At 33.3% G+C, this 16815-nt stretch overlaps 1 protein-coding gene and 1 long non-coding RNA gene across 3 annotated transcripts; one reads left to right on the top strand and one right to left on the bottom strand.

The window, feature by feature from the left end:
- Window positions 1–4149: 4149 nt before the first annotated feature.
- LOC122028600 lies at window positions 4150–6828 on the top strand. 2 transcript variants are annotated; one of them, XR_006124875.1, is made up of 3 exons: window positions 4150–4422; window positions 4497–4645; window positions 6513–6828. It is a non-coding gene; the product is annotated as an uncharacterized LOC122028600 (long non-coding RNA). The 2 variants fall into 2 exon arrangements; XR_006124874.1 differs by having other exon boundaries at window positions 4497–6828.
- Window positions 6829–7768: 940 nt separating this feature from the next.
- LOC122029575 (probable Ufm1-specific protease) lies at window positions 7769–15984 on the bottom strand. The gene is made up of 13 exons (XM_042588622.1): window positions 15660–15984; window positions 13171–13518; window positions 12272–12525; window positions 11620–11707; window positions 11356–11531; window positions 10591–10681; window positions 10328–10450; window positions 10097–10144; window positions 9896–9972; window positions 8769–8857; window positions 8567–8678; window positions 8287–8389; window positions 7769–8097 (listed from the first exon to the last, which is right to left on the bottom strand). Exons 1-13 carry the CDS (start codon window positions 15853–15855, stop codon window positions 7868–7870), a joined length of 1935 nt encoding a protein of 644 aa, XP_042444556.1. The 5' UTR covers window positions 15856–15984; the 3' UTR covers window positions 7769–7867.
- Window positions 15985–16815: the final 831 nt, after the last annotated feature.

Here is a 16815-nt window from a genome sequence, read left to right as displayed (position 1 = left end):
TTTCTTCCATATCATGAACTCCACCTCGAACTTAGGTAGGTAGATGTTTGGCCCGACCATCATTTTATTGTTTTAGTCTATGGTTAGTCCTTTTGAGGCGATTGAGCTCTGATACCACTTGTTGGTCCTTGTTAGGCCGACTAGAAGGGGTGAATAGCCTAAAATCAAAGTTAGAATAATCTCTTGCTATTTAAACAGAGCAAGGATGTAATATTAATTAAGCAATTATAACATTAAAGAAGAACAACATAAAAGGAAATAAGTAAGATGGTTATAGTGTTTTACTTGGTTACAACCTAGGTGGTTGTTAATCCAAGACAGATGAATGTTTACTAAAATTCTCCTTCGTTGAAGGCGGAGAAGCTTCTTACACTCTTTGATAGCTCAAAAAGATGCTAAAAAATGAATATAGATGTTGTTGTTGAATTCTTAGGTCCAGATGTCTTTTTATAACTCTTGGAAAATATTATCTGTTACTCGGAGGCACCTTCAGGATGGTCCAACGCGCCTTCAATAAGATAAGTTTTATCCGCCGAAGATAAAATTTTATCTTCGGCTAACTGCTATTGAAGGTGCCTTTAACATGCTTGAAGGCGCCTTCCATGAGGCTTTGAAGGCGCCTTCAAGCTTGTTGGAAGGCACCTTCAAGCTTGTTGGAGGCGTCTTCCATAAGGCTGATTAGCTTCTAACTGATCTTCTTCGCATGGGTGGTGTTCTAATTATCCGGAGTTGAGCTCACCTGAATTCTCCTTGACAAACTTCCTCCCAGCTTCTCGTTCCTTGAACGTTGCGTATATCCTTCTCGTCCACCAGTGTACTCTTCCACAACTTCTTGTCCCTCGGATGCACGAGCCAATCGACTCCCTTCCCGCACTATCCTTCTCGTCTGATGCGTCTTCTGCTCAACTTCTTGTGCTCCTAAGTTCCTACACACTTAAACACAAGACATCAAACATAAATAGAATCTAAATTAACTTAATTGACCACGTCAAAATTATCATAGGATACTTACACAAACTAATAATAAAACTAATTCAATTCAATTCAAAGTGTGCATAGAACCAATACACTAAGAACACAATAAGCGATCAATAGGTACAGGAAAATTCTTATAAATTTTTCTACTTCAAATACAAATAAGTTTCCCTTATTTAAATTCATTTTTCACAAAGAAAAACATAATTTTAAAAAGTACTAAACAATTTAGAAAAATATTCTAAAACAAAATCAGAATATTATTTTAAACCTACTTATGGTCATAATGCGATCACTACCAATTCTAGAAATCAGATCCCGAGTGGCACAAGTGGGTTTGATTGTGTTGGGTTTGAGTGTGTTGCTGGCTGATCCCAAGCGCCACTGCATTTCATTTGCTCAAGTCCGGTCAAGTCAGACTCCTCAAGTTGAAGCTGAGTCTGAGAAGGTTCATCTCGGTGCCTACATGGCTAACATACCCACTTGGTAGACCCGAGTCACGCTATTAACTAAGTTTGAGTACCTACTTGTTATACCTGAGTCACTCGATTCAAAGACAATGCTGACTCCTTGAGCCAGCCGAGTCCAAGTATTAGCTTGGTCCAATGTCCTCATAATAATCAATATAATAAGAACTAATATTATAAGAACTAATCTAATCAGACTTCTAAACCAGTTTTTCAAACTCAAGCCCAAGCCCAAGCCCAATTAATTACCCAAGCCAGCGATCGAAGCAAAAGCATGAAATAAGAAAATTTTGTTTAACATGCATTACGCTCACGTTTTTTTAACAAATTCCTAAAGGGCGCACATGAAATTTCATTATTTCAAAAAGGTGTACCAAGGTTTCATTATTCTCAGAAGGTGCATCTGTCACACCCCGAAGGTATACTTATCCAATGGAATAAACGATATCCCTTAATGACAATGTTAGATACAACATGATATAAGCCCACAACACAAACACAAATACACAGCGGAAGACATAAATCAAAACACAACATAATAGAGAGGGATTTACATAATCCCCATACAACATAGAAAAAATAATTGACTGTTTGCCGACACGACTTAACACAGCAAACCACATAACCAAGTAAAAGTAGTCACAAGGCTAAAATCTAAATCCGAGTCAAATTATTACATAACCAGGTCTAAAATATAAAGTACAAATAAAGCAGAAGAATATTACATAGAGAAATGTTTTCAAATGAGTAATGCTAGGTAATGATCAACATGAGTACCACATATTATAAGCATGTACAAGTGCAAGAAATAGTAATAGATCATCATATGTGGGAGAAATGCTTCACTATAAGGAATATCATCAATTGTGGGAGCAATGCTCCACCACCAGAAATATCATCAACTATGGGAGTAACACTCTACCACAAGAAAAACAAATGACTAAGATATTTAGTTATCTAATTATCTAGTTATGGACTGCAGGAGATCACTCTACCATAGATAACCTCACAGATAACCCATGGACAGTACGAAATGTCAGAGTCCCTATCTTTGGAAGATGACTCTACCACAGATAACCCATGGGCGGATAGGTTGTAGCTAACTAGCTACAAACTACGAGAGATCACTCTACCATGTATACCCCGTGGGCAGCACAAGATATAACAACCCACAAATAACAATATAGAAAACATATCACAATCACTGTCAACTCTCTCAATATTGTAATGGAGGTATAATCATCAATCACTCGTAGGAGACTTAGTTAACAAGCTATACTGGTATTGTCAACTCTCTCAACATCGTAGTAGAGACATAATCGTCAACCACTCATAAAAGACTTAGTTAACAGGATATACTGATCACTGTCAACTCTCTCAATATCGTAATAGAGACATAATCGTAAATCACTCGTAGGAGATTTAGTTAACAGGATTTGTATACAATGACACAGTGTAGTGTTACTTACATAATAACCAACTACATCAATAGGAATATATGAACTCTATGCAATGGTATATAATCATTCCTAGCCAAAATCAATTAATGGACATAGAGGGTTTGGAATAACATTAAAATAAATCCTATGAGCTTGTCTAGTTCTTATAATTATTTTTATACCCTTAAATATCAACTTAACTCAATATAGCGAGAGCAATGATTTTTTAATATGAATTAAATTTTTAAGATACATTCATATTTAAAAATATCACTACTCTCAATATAATAGATCAAATTCATATTTGAGGACATGGATATAATCAAGAGAACTAGATGAATGCATAGAAACTAGCTTCATGTCTTCTCCTGATTATATAAATACCCTCAAACATCAATTTGACCCGCTATATTGAGATAAGTAATTTTTTGAACAAGAATTAGATTTTTCGGATACATTCATATTAAAAAAAAAAATAGTGCTCTCAATATATTTGGTCAAATTGATATTTGAGAGTATGTATATAATCATAAGTACTAGAGAAACTCATAGGATCTAGTTTCACATTATTCTGAGTTCTGTAAGTCCATCAATCGATTTTGATTGAAACTCTTTAGGTTCATTCGACCAAAATCGGTTGATAGTCTAGAGAGCTCAGAATGACGTTAAACCAGGTCTTATAAATTCGTCTAGTTCTTATGATTATTTCCATTTCTTTAAACATCAATTTGACTTAATATATTGACAACAGTAATTTTTTAAATAAAAATTAGATTTTTTATATATAATTCATGTTTAAAAAATTACTACACTCAATATAGTGGGTCAAATTGATATTTAAGAACATTTATATAATTAGGAGAACTAGACAAATACATAGGAATTGATTTCATATTATTCTGAGCTCTCTAGGTCCATTAGTCGATTTTGGCCAAACTTAGCTGATGGACTTAGAGAACTCGAAACGACATGAAACCAGATCATATTTGTTTATCTAGTTCTCCTAATTATATAACTATGCTCAAGCATCAATTTAACCTACTATATTGAGAATAGTGATTTTTTGAATATTAATTAGTCATTTAAAAAAACAATCAATTTGATTGCTACAATTGTAGCAGTCAACTGGGAATACTGACAAAGACAAAAATGGAATGGGGGTATTCGATTAGTTAATTTTGAAACTAGGGTACATGATTTAGGTATTTTAAAAACTTTCCTACATGGCTCGATAAAAAGCTATAGTTTAATTGAAGCATAAGTGAAACGCTAACCCTAAAACACTACCAACACTCGCCGCCATCTACTGCTTTTTGCCCATCGGCCAAAAATGGAGGAAAACTTTGTGGGAAGTGGCTGCTGCACTTGGCCCTGCAACAACAGGACATGGCAACTCGGTTGCGATTTCGTGCAACGACGATAGTAAGGTTATGATTTCATCGGCGACGTCAGAATGCAAATGGAGCAAACTCCATCGGTTATACCTCTTGCCTTGATTAGGTGCTTTGATTGAATTTCGGCAACGAAATCACATCTCAAAGGTATTTCATGTGCTTACAATCTTTGCTAGTGAGTCTTTGCTCTTCTTGTTCATCATCGGAGGAACAATTACCAGATGAATAGTCCTTCACCAATTCAACGAGTCAAATCCCCCCTTGAGCAGATCTTCCTCTCGCATAAACAAAGACTATTCTCAATTGCCAAAGCACCAAAAGTTCCAGCTGCCTCTTCATCTCTACTTGGATGCATTAATAAAGGAGATAAGTGAGCAGTTTTTTACACTATAGTTTTGTGATAACTGCATGTTCACTACCCCACTATCAATATTTCTCACTCGTCCAAGTAAGTCACAAAGACCAAATATCCATAAAGACTAAATAAGAACATCCAATACATACTTGAGTAAAAATAATTCATACGAAAACAAGCATTTTAAGCAATCAAAACTAAGAAAGTTATCACACTTCACATAGCTGCTCATCAAAATAAATTAGAAATATCAATATTTTGTATTTATCTCAAATTAAATTATTTACGAATATCTATAATATCTTCTAATGACTCTTATGTCGAAAGCATATTCAATATCTCTAATCAATACAATTATTCACAATCACAATTTATGTAAATAAAAAAATATAATTGATCGACTAGTAAACAAATATCAAAGATGTAAATTTATTTTATTCTTTCTTTTTAGTTAGAATATATTCATTCTAATCATTTGCTATTTTAGTTATGCTCCATAGACCGAATCATCCATTCATTATGATACATGCTAAAATAACATACACTAATAAAACTTCAAGTAGATAGCTAAATAGTCACTAAGGGTAAAATCGAGATTATCTCATAATTTTAAGGGTCTCACATAGCAGAGAAGCATAGATTCATTCTCCTATCACCCTATTATCGCTATTGCACATATGGTATAAATCACATGCTACAATATTTTTCTCTTTACTAATAAAGAGTGTATGTATTTCTCAATTTTGACATTGTATAGATTTTAATCTAGACATCCTAATGTCTAATCCTGAATTTAACTCATGAATTATAATTTAACCTCCAGTAAGTTCAGTAAATGGTGGTTACATTTACTCTCATCATCATCAATTTATAAATGATCTCATCTTTATACAACTATCAAGGTGAGCCCATCTTACAGGTATCCAACCCTCTTGAGGATGACCGGTCTAGCCCTCGGGCTATGGGGCAAGATCGTGCCACAAGAGTTGGTGCAGAAACCCCAGCTAATGTAGTAGAAGAGATAAATTTATACGATGAAAAGGATGAGATGTTTGAGCGTGAAATTGACGAATAGGCTGAAGGTCGCAAAGATGAAGAATATGTTAGAGATGAACCAAGGAAATCTGAGATGGAGACTCTAGATTCATCAATTTGTCCATCAAGCAAGAAGCTAACCACTAGAAGAAAAAAATAGAAAGTTTGATGATGTTCTAGATGACTTTGTAGAAGAGATTCACAAATATGTTATTGCTATTACAGATGCTAATGAGGAGATGAAGGGAATTTCCATCTATGTCAAGAAATAAATCGAGAGCAGTGATAGAAAAATAAGGATATATGATGTGTTAATGGAACTTTCTGAGTTCTTTCAGCAAGAAATTATAGATGTCGAGAGTACATTCTCAAGAATGAACACAAGGTTAACAACTTATTTATATTACCAAAGGTATTTAGGAGAGATTATGTGGTGAAGTAGCTCTATGAGATCAATCCAAAATGAATTAGAGATTTGAATTATATTATTGGTACTTATATTTTGATTTACTTTGGACCGTCATGATATTATTTTGGACAAAACTTATTAGATGAATGTCATTATGGATTGAACTTGTTGTAACCAATTGCATTATGTGACAATGAATTAGATATTAAAATACATTGTGACAATGAACAGTGTTCCTAATAGTTTGTCTTTTGGATTGAACCAAGGATTATACAGGAAATGTTCAAGTAGATTATATTCCCCATAATATACCCAAATGTATTAAAACTTTTAAATAAATAAATTTTTATTGTACTAGTTGAATCAAATAACATTGGATTATTTTATTCCTCATAATATACCCTAAATGTATTGATTTTTTTCTTATATGTCTAATAGCTTTAGACAAGCTTAGAGAGGAAGCTTCAGAGGTAGACAGGCGAGGCAAGAAGGTAACGAGGGAGTTGATCAGCGAAGATGGTAAAGGACAAACGAGAGAGTTAGAACGAGTGATGGAAATGTTTGAGTTTTTTTTTTTCTGAGAAGTGAACTAAAATCTAAATGGATTGATTTTGTTCATGCCCGCTCGTCCGACGAGCGACGAATGGATCTGAAAACATTCAAAACCCAGATGAACACTAAATTAGGGAGAGGATGGCAAATGTACTGGGGTGGGTATCTTTTGACAATAAAGTAAAAAGGATGCCCTTTTAAAGATGGGTTAAAAAACTGAGGTGCCCTTTTTATTTTTGTTCTTTTTTTCGTTTTTTGATTGAAGCGGCCTTGTTTTATTTAAATGAGATTAAACTCTGATTCTAAATTTGATTTTTCTTGTACATTAATTTGATTCAGTTTAAAAACGTGAACTGATTAAATTTCTACATATTTGTATTTTAACTTTCTATTTTTTTTAATTCTAAAGGTAGACTCAATCAGTTTATTGGATAAATTCAATATATTATCTATGCATATTTAAAACAATATTTTTTAAAATATTTATCTTATTTAATTTTTTAAAAAATATTTATCTTATTTAAATTTTTTTAGTATCTTCTCGTTGCTCTACACCTTATGAACTGAATGGAATTGTTTGGTGAGGCGAAAACAAATTAAGGATTTATGAGTCTTTTAAAGATTTATCGCACAGTACAAGCATCAATCTAAATTTAGTGGCAATTGTTTTACTTTATTCATCACCATTTGTTAGTAAATTTGTTGATTCTAAATTGTAATGACTTGTGAAAATTTGTGTGCAAATTAGTGAAAATTTCGAGAAACGAGACCTACGATCAATCCGAGCTTGGCATGACTAATTTGTATATATTTCAATTTGAACAGTGAGTATAATTAATATTAGAAAAATAAATAAATACTTCAAAAGTAAATTTATGTAATATGACAAGCTATTCATTTGTCAAAATGATAGGATATGATTAACAAGACATGATATTAATTGGGAAAGAAATCCAAAATGATCTTGACGTTAAATAGAACGTAGAAAATAAAACTATTTGAACAATTCAACGCTCTACGACTTTGGCATGAATTCTGAGCCCTTTTTATTATCAGAAAAAGAGGCTCCATTTGAACCAGTAAATTAATTATACACTATATTCTCTTGTTTCCTAAAACATTTCAAAAGATTTTTTTTCAAAAAAAAAAAAAAATCTCTTTCTCTTTTCACAGAGCCCTGCTTTCCATAGATTAGATAAATAATCATCTCGTTCTCAACCAATATTGCATCAAATGGAATTTCAAACTATGTTGGGCCTTTGTGGGAGGAGAAGATTGTAAAACTTATCCTTCAAAAAGAAGCTCTTGCCTTTGCTATCAACAGCCTTCTTCCACCCACACCATCCACCATGCACAATCTTCTTAAGATCATCACTGCCTGTGTAATGTGGATCCAGGATAAGAAATGCGCAATCCCCACTTACTTCATTGTAATCAACTCCGAGAAGGGTATATGCTAAAACACCACCACCTGCATTTTTAATTATTAGGGCATGAGAATTGAAATGGATTAGTTGAGTGCGCAGCCATTTCCCATACTAATGTAATTGTTGAAAAAACCACAATGAAAAAAACGAAATATGTGGAGCAATAAAGCCTAGAAATTGAAGTTCTTTATTTCTGATACAAGATTTTATAGGCTATTGTAATAAAGACCTACCTATCATGATTGGAGTTCCTTGTGTCTCGAAATGCATGGAAATCTCCCTGCATTTCTCTGGAAGCTCTTCTCCAGATCTCACGTTCATAATCTTACAGCTAACCTGCCAATACGTCCCATATTATCTAAAATCAAATTTCTGGTAGTATGGTCATCATATTGTTTGTAATTCAGACAGTTTAAAAAGTATATTGAGTGTCTCAAAAACTGAGCAAAAATATAGATGAAAGAACGCATTTACAAGATTTTTAAAGTTTTATAGAAAGACCATAGTTCTTACTCCAAGAAGTTTGTCCAAGACAAAGCTTAACTCAATTGCTCCAATCCATTCACGTGATCCAACAAAAGAAGGTTCCTTATCGCCTATATCGACAAGAGCCTGCTGAATTTCCCTGAATGCATTGAAAGAAAAAACAATTTGGGATCAGCTAAATCTATATAGGCAAAACAATTAACAAAAAAGGAGTTGCAGATTTTCCAACCTGTGTGAAGGAACATTCAGTGATGTGTACCGTTGAAGTCGGTACCATGATAAAATAGTTTGCAGGGAGCGATAAGCACATCCCCAGCCCTATTATCATTATTTCATTAATGATACAGAATAAATAAAAAAATTTAAAAAAAAAAACTAAAGGTAAAATGGTTTGCTTTTGACAGTTAAAACATGGAGATCAGGGAGCCTGTACTGATAAGCAGCTAAAATGGTAGATTTGCTCCAAATTAATATGTGAGGGTCATTTGGAATCTTATAAGTTTACTTTGCATGATTCACAGCCAAACAGATTACAAATGGTTTATCTTAACCCGGGGTGGCTTGATGAATCAGCAGCATCTTAAAGGTATGCCTTACTGTAAACCGCAATATTGGCCAAAGTTGTATTAGGGCCACTGTTCATGCAATTCTTTTTGTGAGGAGAATTATTGATGATACATCCGTAGGTAGCCCCCTCTACTTATAAAATGCATATCATCAAGTATATGAAACCTTACAAATTGACCTATATAACTTTATTTATTTACACAAAGACCTATAAAGCTAAGCTTGTTACAAAAATATTAATCTTACAATTTGGTTAGCAAATATTATTAGAATTTACAAAAGAAGTAATAATGTCATTAGATTGTACTTTCTCTCTAATAAAATGACTATCAATTTCTCCCATAAAACGCATGGTTGAAACTATATGTATTGCAACTTGATTGTCACAAGAAAGCTTTGTGTACTCTATACGAGTGTATCCAAATGAGTTCGCTTATTGCTAAGATTATACCTATATTCTACCTCGGCATTTACCTTGCCACCTATGTTTACTTCTTGTTCTTTGAAAAAATTAGGTTACCTTTTAAAAGAAGACAATAACTAGATATAAACCTCATACCATGGGAGGAAAATTACTCAGATGTAACAACCTTAAGTAGCAGCTTCCCTCTATCTATACATGAATATTATTGTTTATACAAAATTAGTATAAATGTACCATGTAACTTGTTTGCATAAAGACCCATAACACTTATGAAAGAGCATAATGAGTTAGAACCTTACATAAATATGCACAAGCATTCTATCAACAAAGCAGATCATATTGTTGAGAAAACGTAATAACCTTACATTGTCATCAAAACCTTGAAGAAGGTAATGGTAGTATTCATATGATCCATCAATCAAAGAGATTATGCCTCCAGAAACTGCAAAATCCATTTAATAAAAAGCCATTGTGCACCATAAAAGAATGACTAGAAGAAGAAAAACAAGCAAAGATATTCAATAATATAGAGTATCAGAGAACCAATATAGTATCAGAGAACCAACCGCCACTACTTGGAATCTCATTATGAACATCTTTAAGCAATGGAGTACCTATTTTTCACACACAAAACCAATTGCACAAGCTTAATATAATCTTTCACATCAAAAGTATTATATGAAACCACAAAGAAGAACCATTTATACCATAATCCACTCTCAACTTAAACTAGTAAATTACCATAGTTAAAGCAGCAATACATAACATATTCAAAAATAAAAAGGATAAATAAATACCATATTTCAATGGGTTGATAGTTTTCATGCTCTTCATGTCAAAATTTAAGGCATTAGCAATACGCAGTAGAGGACGATCCAAGGGCAGACCTAATCTTGAATGCAAAGCTTTCCTCATTTCCACTGAAGAATATAGGCACAAACCACTTAAATAGGTTACCATAAACTTTTCATCTTGACCATCTTTAGTTCAAAAATAATCATAATGGAATGTAGTGATAATCGCAGATAACTTGCATATCAAGCACTAGATCTTTTATTACCTTGTTTCATCTCCGTCTCACCATATCTGAGATCATAGATAGCTGTTATCGGGTGCAATAACCCAGGTGGCAGGAAGTGATATGGACAAAACTGCAAATACAAATTCCAATATTGGTGTAAATTAGATGAGATCAATAGTTGGCCAATTTGCAACAAGATAAGGATACATCAAAAAGATTAATATATACCCATATATAGCTCTACTCCAAGTGAAACAAGGGTACTGTAAATTTAAAATAGCATAAAAGAAAAACAATGAATATAAGTTTAAGAAACAAATTCCCAATTTCGATTAGATGGATTTCAATATGATAGTTATGTGCGGTCGGAATAAATTCTTTAAGAGGAGATATAGAGTTATTAATATTGCATTATGAATGTGAACATAAGGGTGTGCAGTCTACCTAAGATGGACTCAGACAAGATATTGTGTATAGCTCAGCAAAAAAAAAAAAAAGGATGCTACTTTATGAATCGAAGTTCAAAAACCCAATAGCGGTTTCATTAATGTGTCCTAAAGAAAACTTTAGCAAGATAACAAGACTCCTAAGAAGAATGTAAAGCTTGCTACTGAGGCATTAATATATTCTTGAGAAAATTATTTAATAAAATGAGACTTATTGATGAGGCTCCTACAGCTACAATGACTGGGACCCTTTTAATGTATAGTTAAATGGACATAAAATAAAAGCAAATGACAATGCAAAATTTAGAACTTGATACAATTGAATAGTTGATAAGACTTCCTAAAATGTAAGCATTACCTGAGGCTGTTGTGATTGTAATTCTGATATGAGAACCCTCTTCATGTTATTTAACTGATCAACTAAACCGGGGATAACTAATTCAGAGAGAGCCGCAGAAATTGTAAAATCTTCAGTTGAGTAGCATAGGACATCAAGCTTGAAGCTAAAACTTAGGTTTTTTGCATGTTCAGTGACTGAAAACAGAGGACATTATTATCAAACCATAAAGCACACAGACGTGGAGAATATATGAAACTGTAGAAATAAAGAAACCAACAGAACCTGGAAAATATTCTGCAACTGGAGCAATTGACTTGCAATTTTTTCTTGACTGATTGAATAGAACAGCTATTTGGATAGCATCTGCATTCTAATTGAGAGAACAGTCACAATGCAATTGGAAGCATCTTATCCATTATTATAATACCACAAAGTGCAGAAAACAATAATATATACATTATAGAACTTCCTAAAATATGTAAGCAGGTACGAAAGTAGCAAGCCAATATATTCACTACAAGATTGCCTGACCTAATTAATTGAGATCAAGAAGAGAAAGTTTAAAGGTCTAGAGAGATGTCATGTTTTCCATATTATTAATTGATGAAACATATAACCCAAAAAGATAGAGGTTGTATCATTGGAATCTAATATTATTTGTAATCGAAAGTCTACCACACAGAAATGATAAATAAATTAGATATAAAAGTATTAAGTATACAACCTACCCCTCTCAAATATTTACAATCTAAACTCAACCACACACAAACTGATGCAAAAGATAAAGTAAGACATCTAACTTACATAAAAGCAACCATGATACATAAATTAGATACATAAGTATATAACTTACCTCTTTCAAATATTTACACTCCAAACTCAACCACACAAAAACAAGCTAATGCAAAAAAATAAACTTAGACATATAACTTACCTCTCTTATTGCTGATAATGAGATGCCCTTATGCTTGGTAAGAAAATACGAACATGGTAGATCCTTAGTAGAAGTCTCCACCGACTTGGAGAAAGAATGACCTGAAACCAAATTCAACACCATACCATGCAAGATAGCAGAACGAGTTGACTCCTCTGTGTTAATATTTGAACCTTCAACTAGGTATACAACATGTGGATCTCTCAATTTGGCAGCAGCAGCATCAATGGATAAGGAAACAATTTCTGCAACATCTGACAATATAGCAAATGTCAGGTGATGCAACTAAGTAGCACAACGAACATAATTTTTAACTCAATAAAAAATAATAGTTATTTGTCATGTGGAGTTCTGCTTCACAGGCATAAAACCTGCTACCGATTTGCCATCCACAACGCTCAAAGTCTCATGAAGGTACTATGCTGGAAAGGTAAATACCCCAAGGACATTATATCATTGGCTTCACTATTGAAAAGCTAAATTTGACTGTGACAGTTAGAAATGAAAAAAACTACATGATTCAAAGGAAACAAAATCAGACAAACTGTCATATGAATAAATAGGGCAAGTCAATTGTGATAGTGATGCCAAACTTTATAAAATAGACCTAAGAAGATTTTACATATGAACAATAAAAAAAAAATAGCCATTCTTTTTTCTTGATATTCTGCATGCATAATAATTAGTGATGGAAGAGGTCCAAGTAGACAGTTAAGACATTCCGACTAGTTATTGTTGAAATCTGCTCACATCTCTCTTACTGATTGCAATATGTTAAGTAGAATAATATGAGAAGATTCAAATTAGCCATTTATAGTTCCTGCCTGCCCATAATATGTAGATATTTTTAGGTAAAATACATGGAATGAGTTTCAACTTACTGACCGCAAGAAATGCACCTGATGTTTTATTTAAGGGAATGAAAATAGGCAACTTGAATTCCAGGTTGCATCTCAGCAGACAACCTTTCTCCCAGATATATTTTTCGGGATTGTCATCATAAATAACCGACCTAACAACTTCCATCTTTTCAATATTTGCAAGGCATGAAACAAAGAAATGAATATCATCAGTCATCAAATCAGTTGTGGCACCAATTAGATCATGTTCTCCAGGACCATGAAGGCATTCTCTCATCTTTCGACAAATCTTAACAGCCTTGCCAACATTTTTCTCCGGACTCCCATCTCCAATTATTAATGCACCAATTACTTCAAACCCTTTTAAAAGTAGCATCCTGATTTCATCTGCTAGACAAAGAGAGGAGTTATTTATAAAAATAAAAATAAATAATATAAATTAAAGAGACTGAACTGCAGTTTAATTGCAATTTAAATTCAAAAATATACTTACCCTTATTTTAGGGTAGAATTGCAATTCAAGAAAGAACAAAACATATCAAGTGTAACTAACCATAGAGATTGCTTGAAACCCTACTGATTAAGCAAGTATAGAGCAATAATATTCTTGAAACTTGTACGCTATTAGTTTCATGGAACAAAATAAGTCAAACCCATTTGTAGAACTAATTGGAACAAAATAGACACTCATGACAAATAAATATAAATACACAAAAATAAGCTGTAATGGTTGTTGGATGAATCAATGCTGGGAACATAGAGATAAGAGAGTATGTCCTTTAAGTTCATGAGGCTAATTTGAATGCAAAATTTTTGCAAGTGAATATAGGGTATTAAACTTGGGTAAGTCAAGTGCAGGAATGTCAACTGCATAGTCACATACCAGCAAATAATGGAGAAACAAGAATAAAAAATTTTGTTTAATAAATAAATAACATGAACTGTTTTATTTTAGACACTTTGGTAAACAACAATGTTGTGCAGAATCATTCTTTATGGAAAACTAATCTCCTTGTTCTATTCTCCTTGTTCTTAAAGAGAATTAATCTTTGATTGTGAGCATAAATATCATATATTTATATCTTGAACAAGAATATACAATACAATTTCCCAATCATCATAAATTGTTGTCATCCCAAATGTCAATTGTTGCTGGACCAAAATTGAAAGTTGAAGATATCCATCTCTGCCATAAAGCTTCCCCTTGTAGTCCAGCTAGCAAGAACTCAGAGAACTCTTAGGTGGTGCTCTTGTTATCTTTGCCAAAAGCAATGTCAGGATTTCCACCACTATCAAAAAGAATATTTGCCATCTGGACATGAGTACATGTGGATTTGAAGTGATTTAGTTTCTTTACCCCATAGGTTCCAAGGTAAAGATTCTCTGCTAATACTCTCCCCAATAGCTAGCTATGTTTGCAACCAAATTTTACCTCCAGGTGATAGAAAAACAAGATCAACATGGATAGGTTGACAACTTCCGAGAAACCTACCAGCTATTTACATTAACTCATTAGATTCTATATCCTCCGTTGCTTTTCTTAGGGTCACCAATGAGACACATAACTAATCATCACTGATCGTTTTGACAACCTTTAATGTGTCACAAGTAATTTGTACTGATAAGGTACCAATCTTTTCTCTTCCAAGAGGCGACCAGAAATACAAATAGAATCTATTAACTTAGTTGACAGCACTACCCTACAACATTTTGCAACCACATTCATATTTTGATATATGTCAAAGGCACCATCCAAGTCCCCACTTCAGTTGTTGAGATGATGATCCCTATGATCAGTGGTTGATTGCTGGTTTTATTTCTTATTTGGTGACTTTTTTAATCTCGTGATAAGGTAAGAAACAACCAATTTTTACTTGTTCTAATACAATGGCAAAATCTCATGGGCTCATTAACACTGCTTTTGTTTTTGACTTCTGAGGATTTGATGGCTTCTTGATGACCTCAAGAGCTACCATAATCTACATCATATCTACTATATTATCAAAGTACAATTCATATTGATCAAAAGAATGTCTTCCACGAACACATGAAGCACATTAAATAAACAGTCATTTCATCTAACATCATTCCCACCAAGAATCTGTTGAACATCAGTTTGTTCTTTTGATGGAACAACCAATATACATCTTTGTCAAATATCATAAAATTAGTAAGTTCCAATCTACAAAAAAATAATAAGTTCTGATCTGCAGGTTAAATTCAAACTTGCATCCTCAGTACCACCTTATGTTTATGAAAACTGTAAAATAATTGTATAATATTATTGTTTCAGTATTTCAAACAGTGTAGACACAATTGATCTCGTACAAAACTACTTTACATTGAGAATTATTGTCTACGTTTGCAAGCATCACTAGTCTCGAATTGTGGACGACTAGACATGAAAACCTCATATTTGTACCATGAACAAAAATATTTAACACGGAAATTGCCTTTTTGATCGACTTCAATACAACTTTACTTAGTGAACAACCAAATTCGTCACGAGAAAGGGAGTGGAACAAGACCTGTTTCTTTGACGAAGTCCGGGGAACATGGATCATCTTCGGTAACGGCATGGAGACATCGGATGGAGGATACGATGGAGAAGGAGGAGAAGAAGAGGGGAGATCCGATCAGCCACTGGATGCCGCAGCTCCTGGAGGATAGGAGCGACTTCTTTGGACATAGAACTCTGACGCACCGCCCCGTTTCTCCCTCCATCGCAGGACCTCGAAGAAGAATAGAGCGCGAGATCGAAGAGAGTTGTCCGCAGACCGGAGCGCCGCGCCGCGTCGGGAGAGGAACCGAGACGAGACCCGTGCGAGTGGCCAAGGGGGCGGTTTCCAAACTAAAGCCGGTTCGATTGAGCTCGGGTTTTAAGCTTTTCAAACCATTTTGCATCTGCCACGACACCTTCGGCTTGATTCCAGATCTATCCAGTCAACTCCGACAAGATCCGGTCAACTTCAACGTTAGACGATTCTATGAGATATGTATAAACATCAAGGGTAATTTTAAAAAATCATCTATACACAAATTTTATAAGCAGATATCATATATATATATATATATATATATAAGAAATTATCACACAATAAAAATTAATTAATTGATGATTTAGGATAAAAAATATCTCTAAAGAGAAATAATTTCTTTTATTCAGATATTTAGCTATAGATTAATGGTGGGATTTTAAAGGATAATTTATTAATTATAATTTATATGTAAAATTTTTAAAAGGTAATAGTTATAAATAATAGATTAGTACACTTTATTCAAAATGTAAAGGTACTATTAATATAACTTTATTACTATGAATTATATTTGAATTTATAATAGTCAATATGGAATGAATCCTGAGATAGGGTTCTCATTAGTATGACTATACTTAAACGTCTAATTCGAGTGGTGTAGCCACATATCTAAATCAGTATGTTATTGAATAATATAATTTTTGTATTTTTATTGTGAAATAAAATATCTTAGAATTCTTAAATATTTCTATGTCAAGAAAATATGGAAGTAGTACAAGGTTATTCATCTAAAAGGCTTGTTCTAGAATGCACTTGAAGGTTTGAATTTTATCACATTTGCCTCTTGTAATTAAAATACCACCAATGTACCCATAACATAAAAATATATGTTTTATCTATAGCAGAAGGGAATAAAGAATCTTTAGCG

This window comes from Zingiber officinale, chromosome 10B (genome assembly GCF_018446385.1).
Source record: "Zingiber officinale cultivar Zhangliang chromosome 10B, Zo_v1.1, whole genome shotgun sequence".
In the NCBI taxonomy this organism is placed as follows: Eukaryota; Viridiplantae; Streptophyta; class Magnoliopsida; order Zingiberales; family Zingiberaceae; genus Zingiber; species Zingiber officinale.
The sequence above is the reverse complement of the archived record's forward strand: the minus strand, read 5'-3'. Positions and strand labels throughout refer to the sequence as shown.

What these genes read in the sequence shown, in the direction of transcription:
- LOC122029575 (XM_042588622.1), bottom strand. Translation starts at nt 15,855, where the DNA reads ATGGAGGGAGAAACGGGGCGGTGCGTCAGAGTTCTATGTCCAAAGAAG. An exon ending in TACAATCACAACAGCCTCAG is followed by an intron (nt 10,682 to 11,355) that starts GTAATGCTTACA and finishes TTGTATTTGCAG; the next exon opens with TTTTGTCCATATCACTTCCT. An exon ending in TTCAAGGTTTTGATGACAAT is followed by an intron (nt 8,858 to 9,895) that starts GTAAGGTTATTA and finishes TAATGATAATAG; the next exon opens with GGCTGGGGATGTGCTTATCG.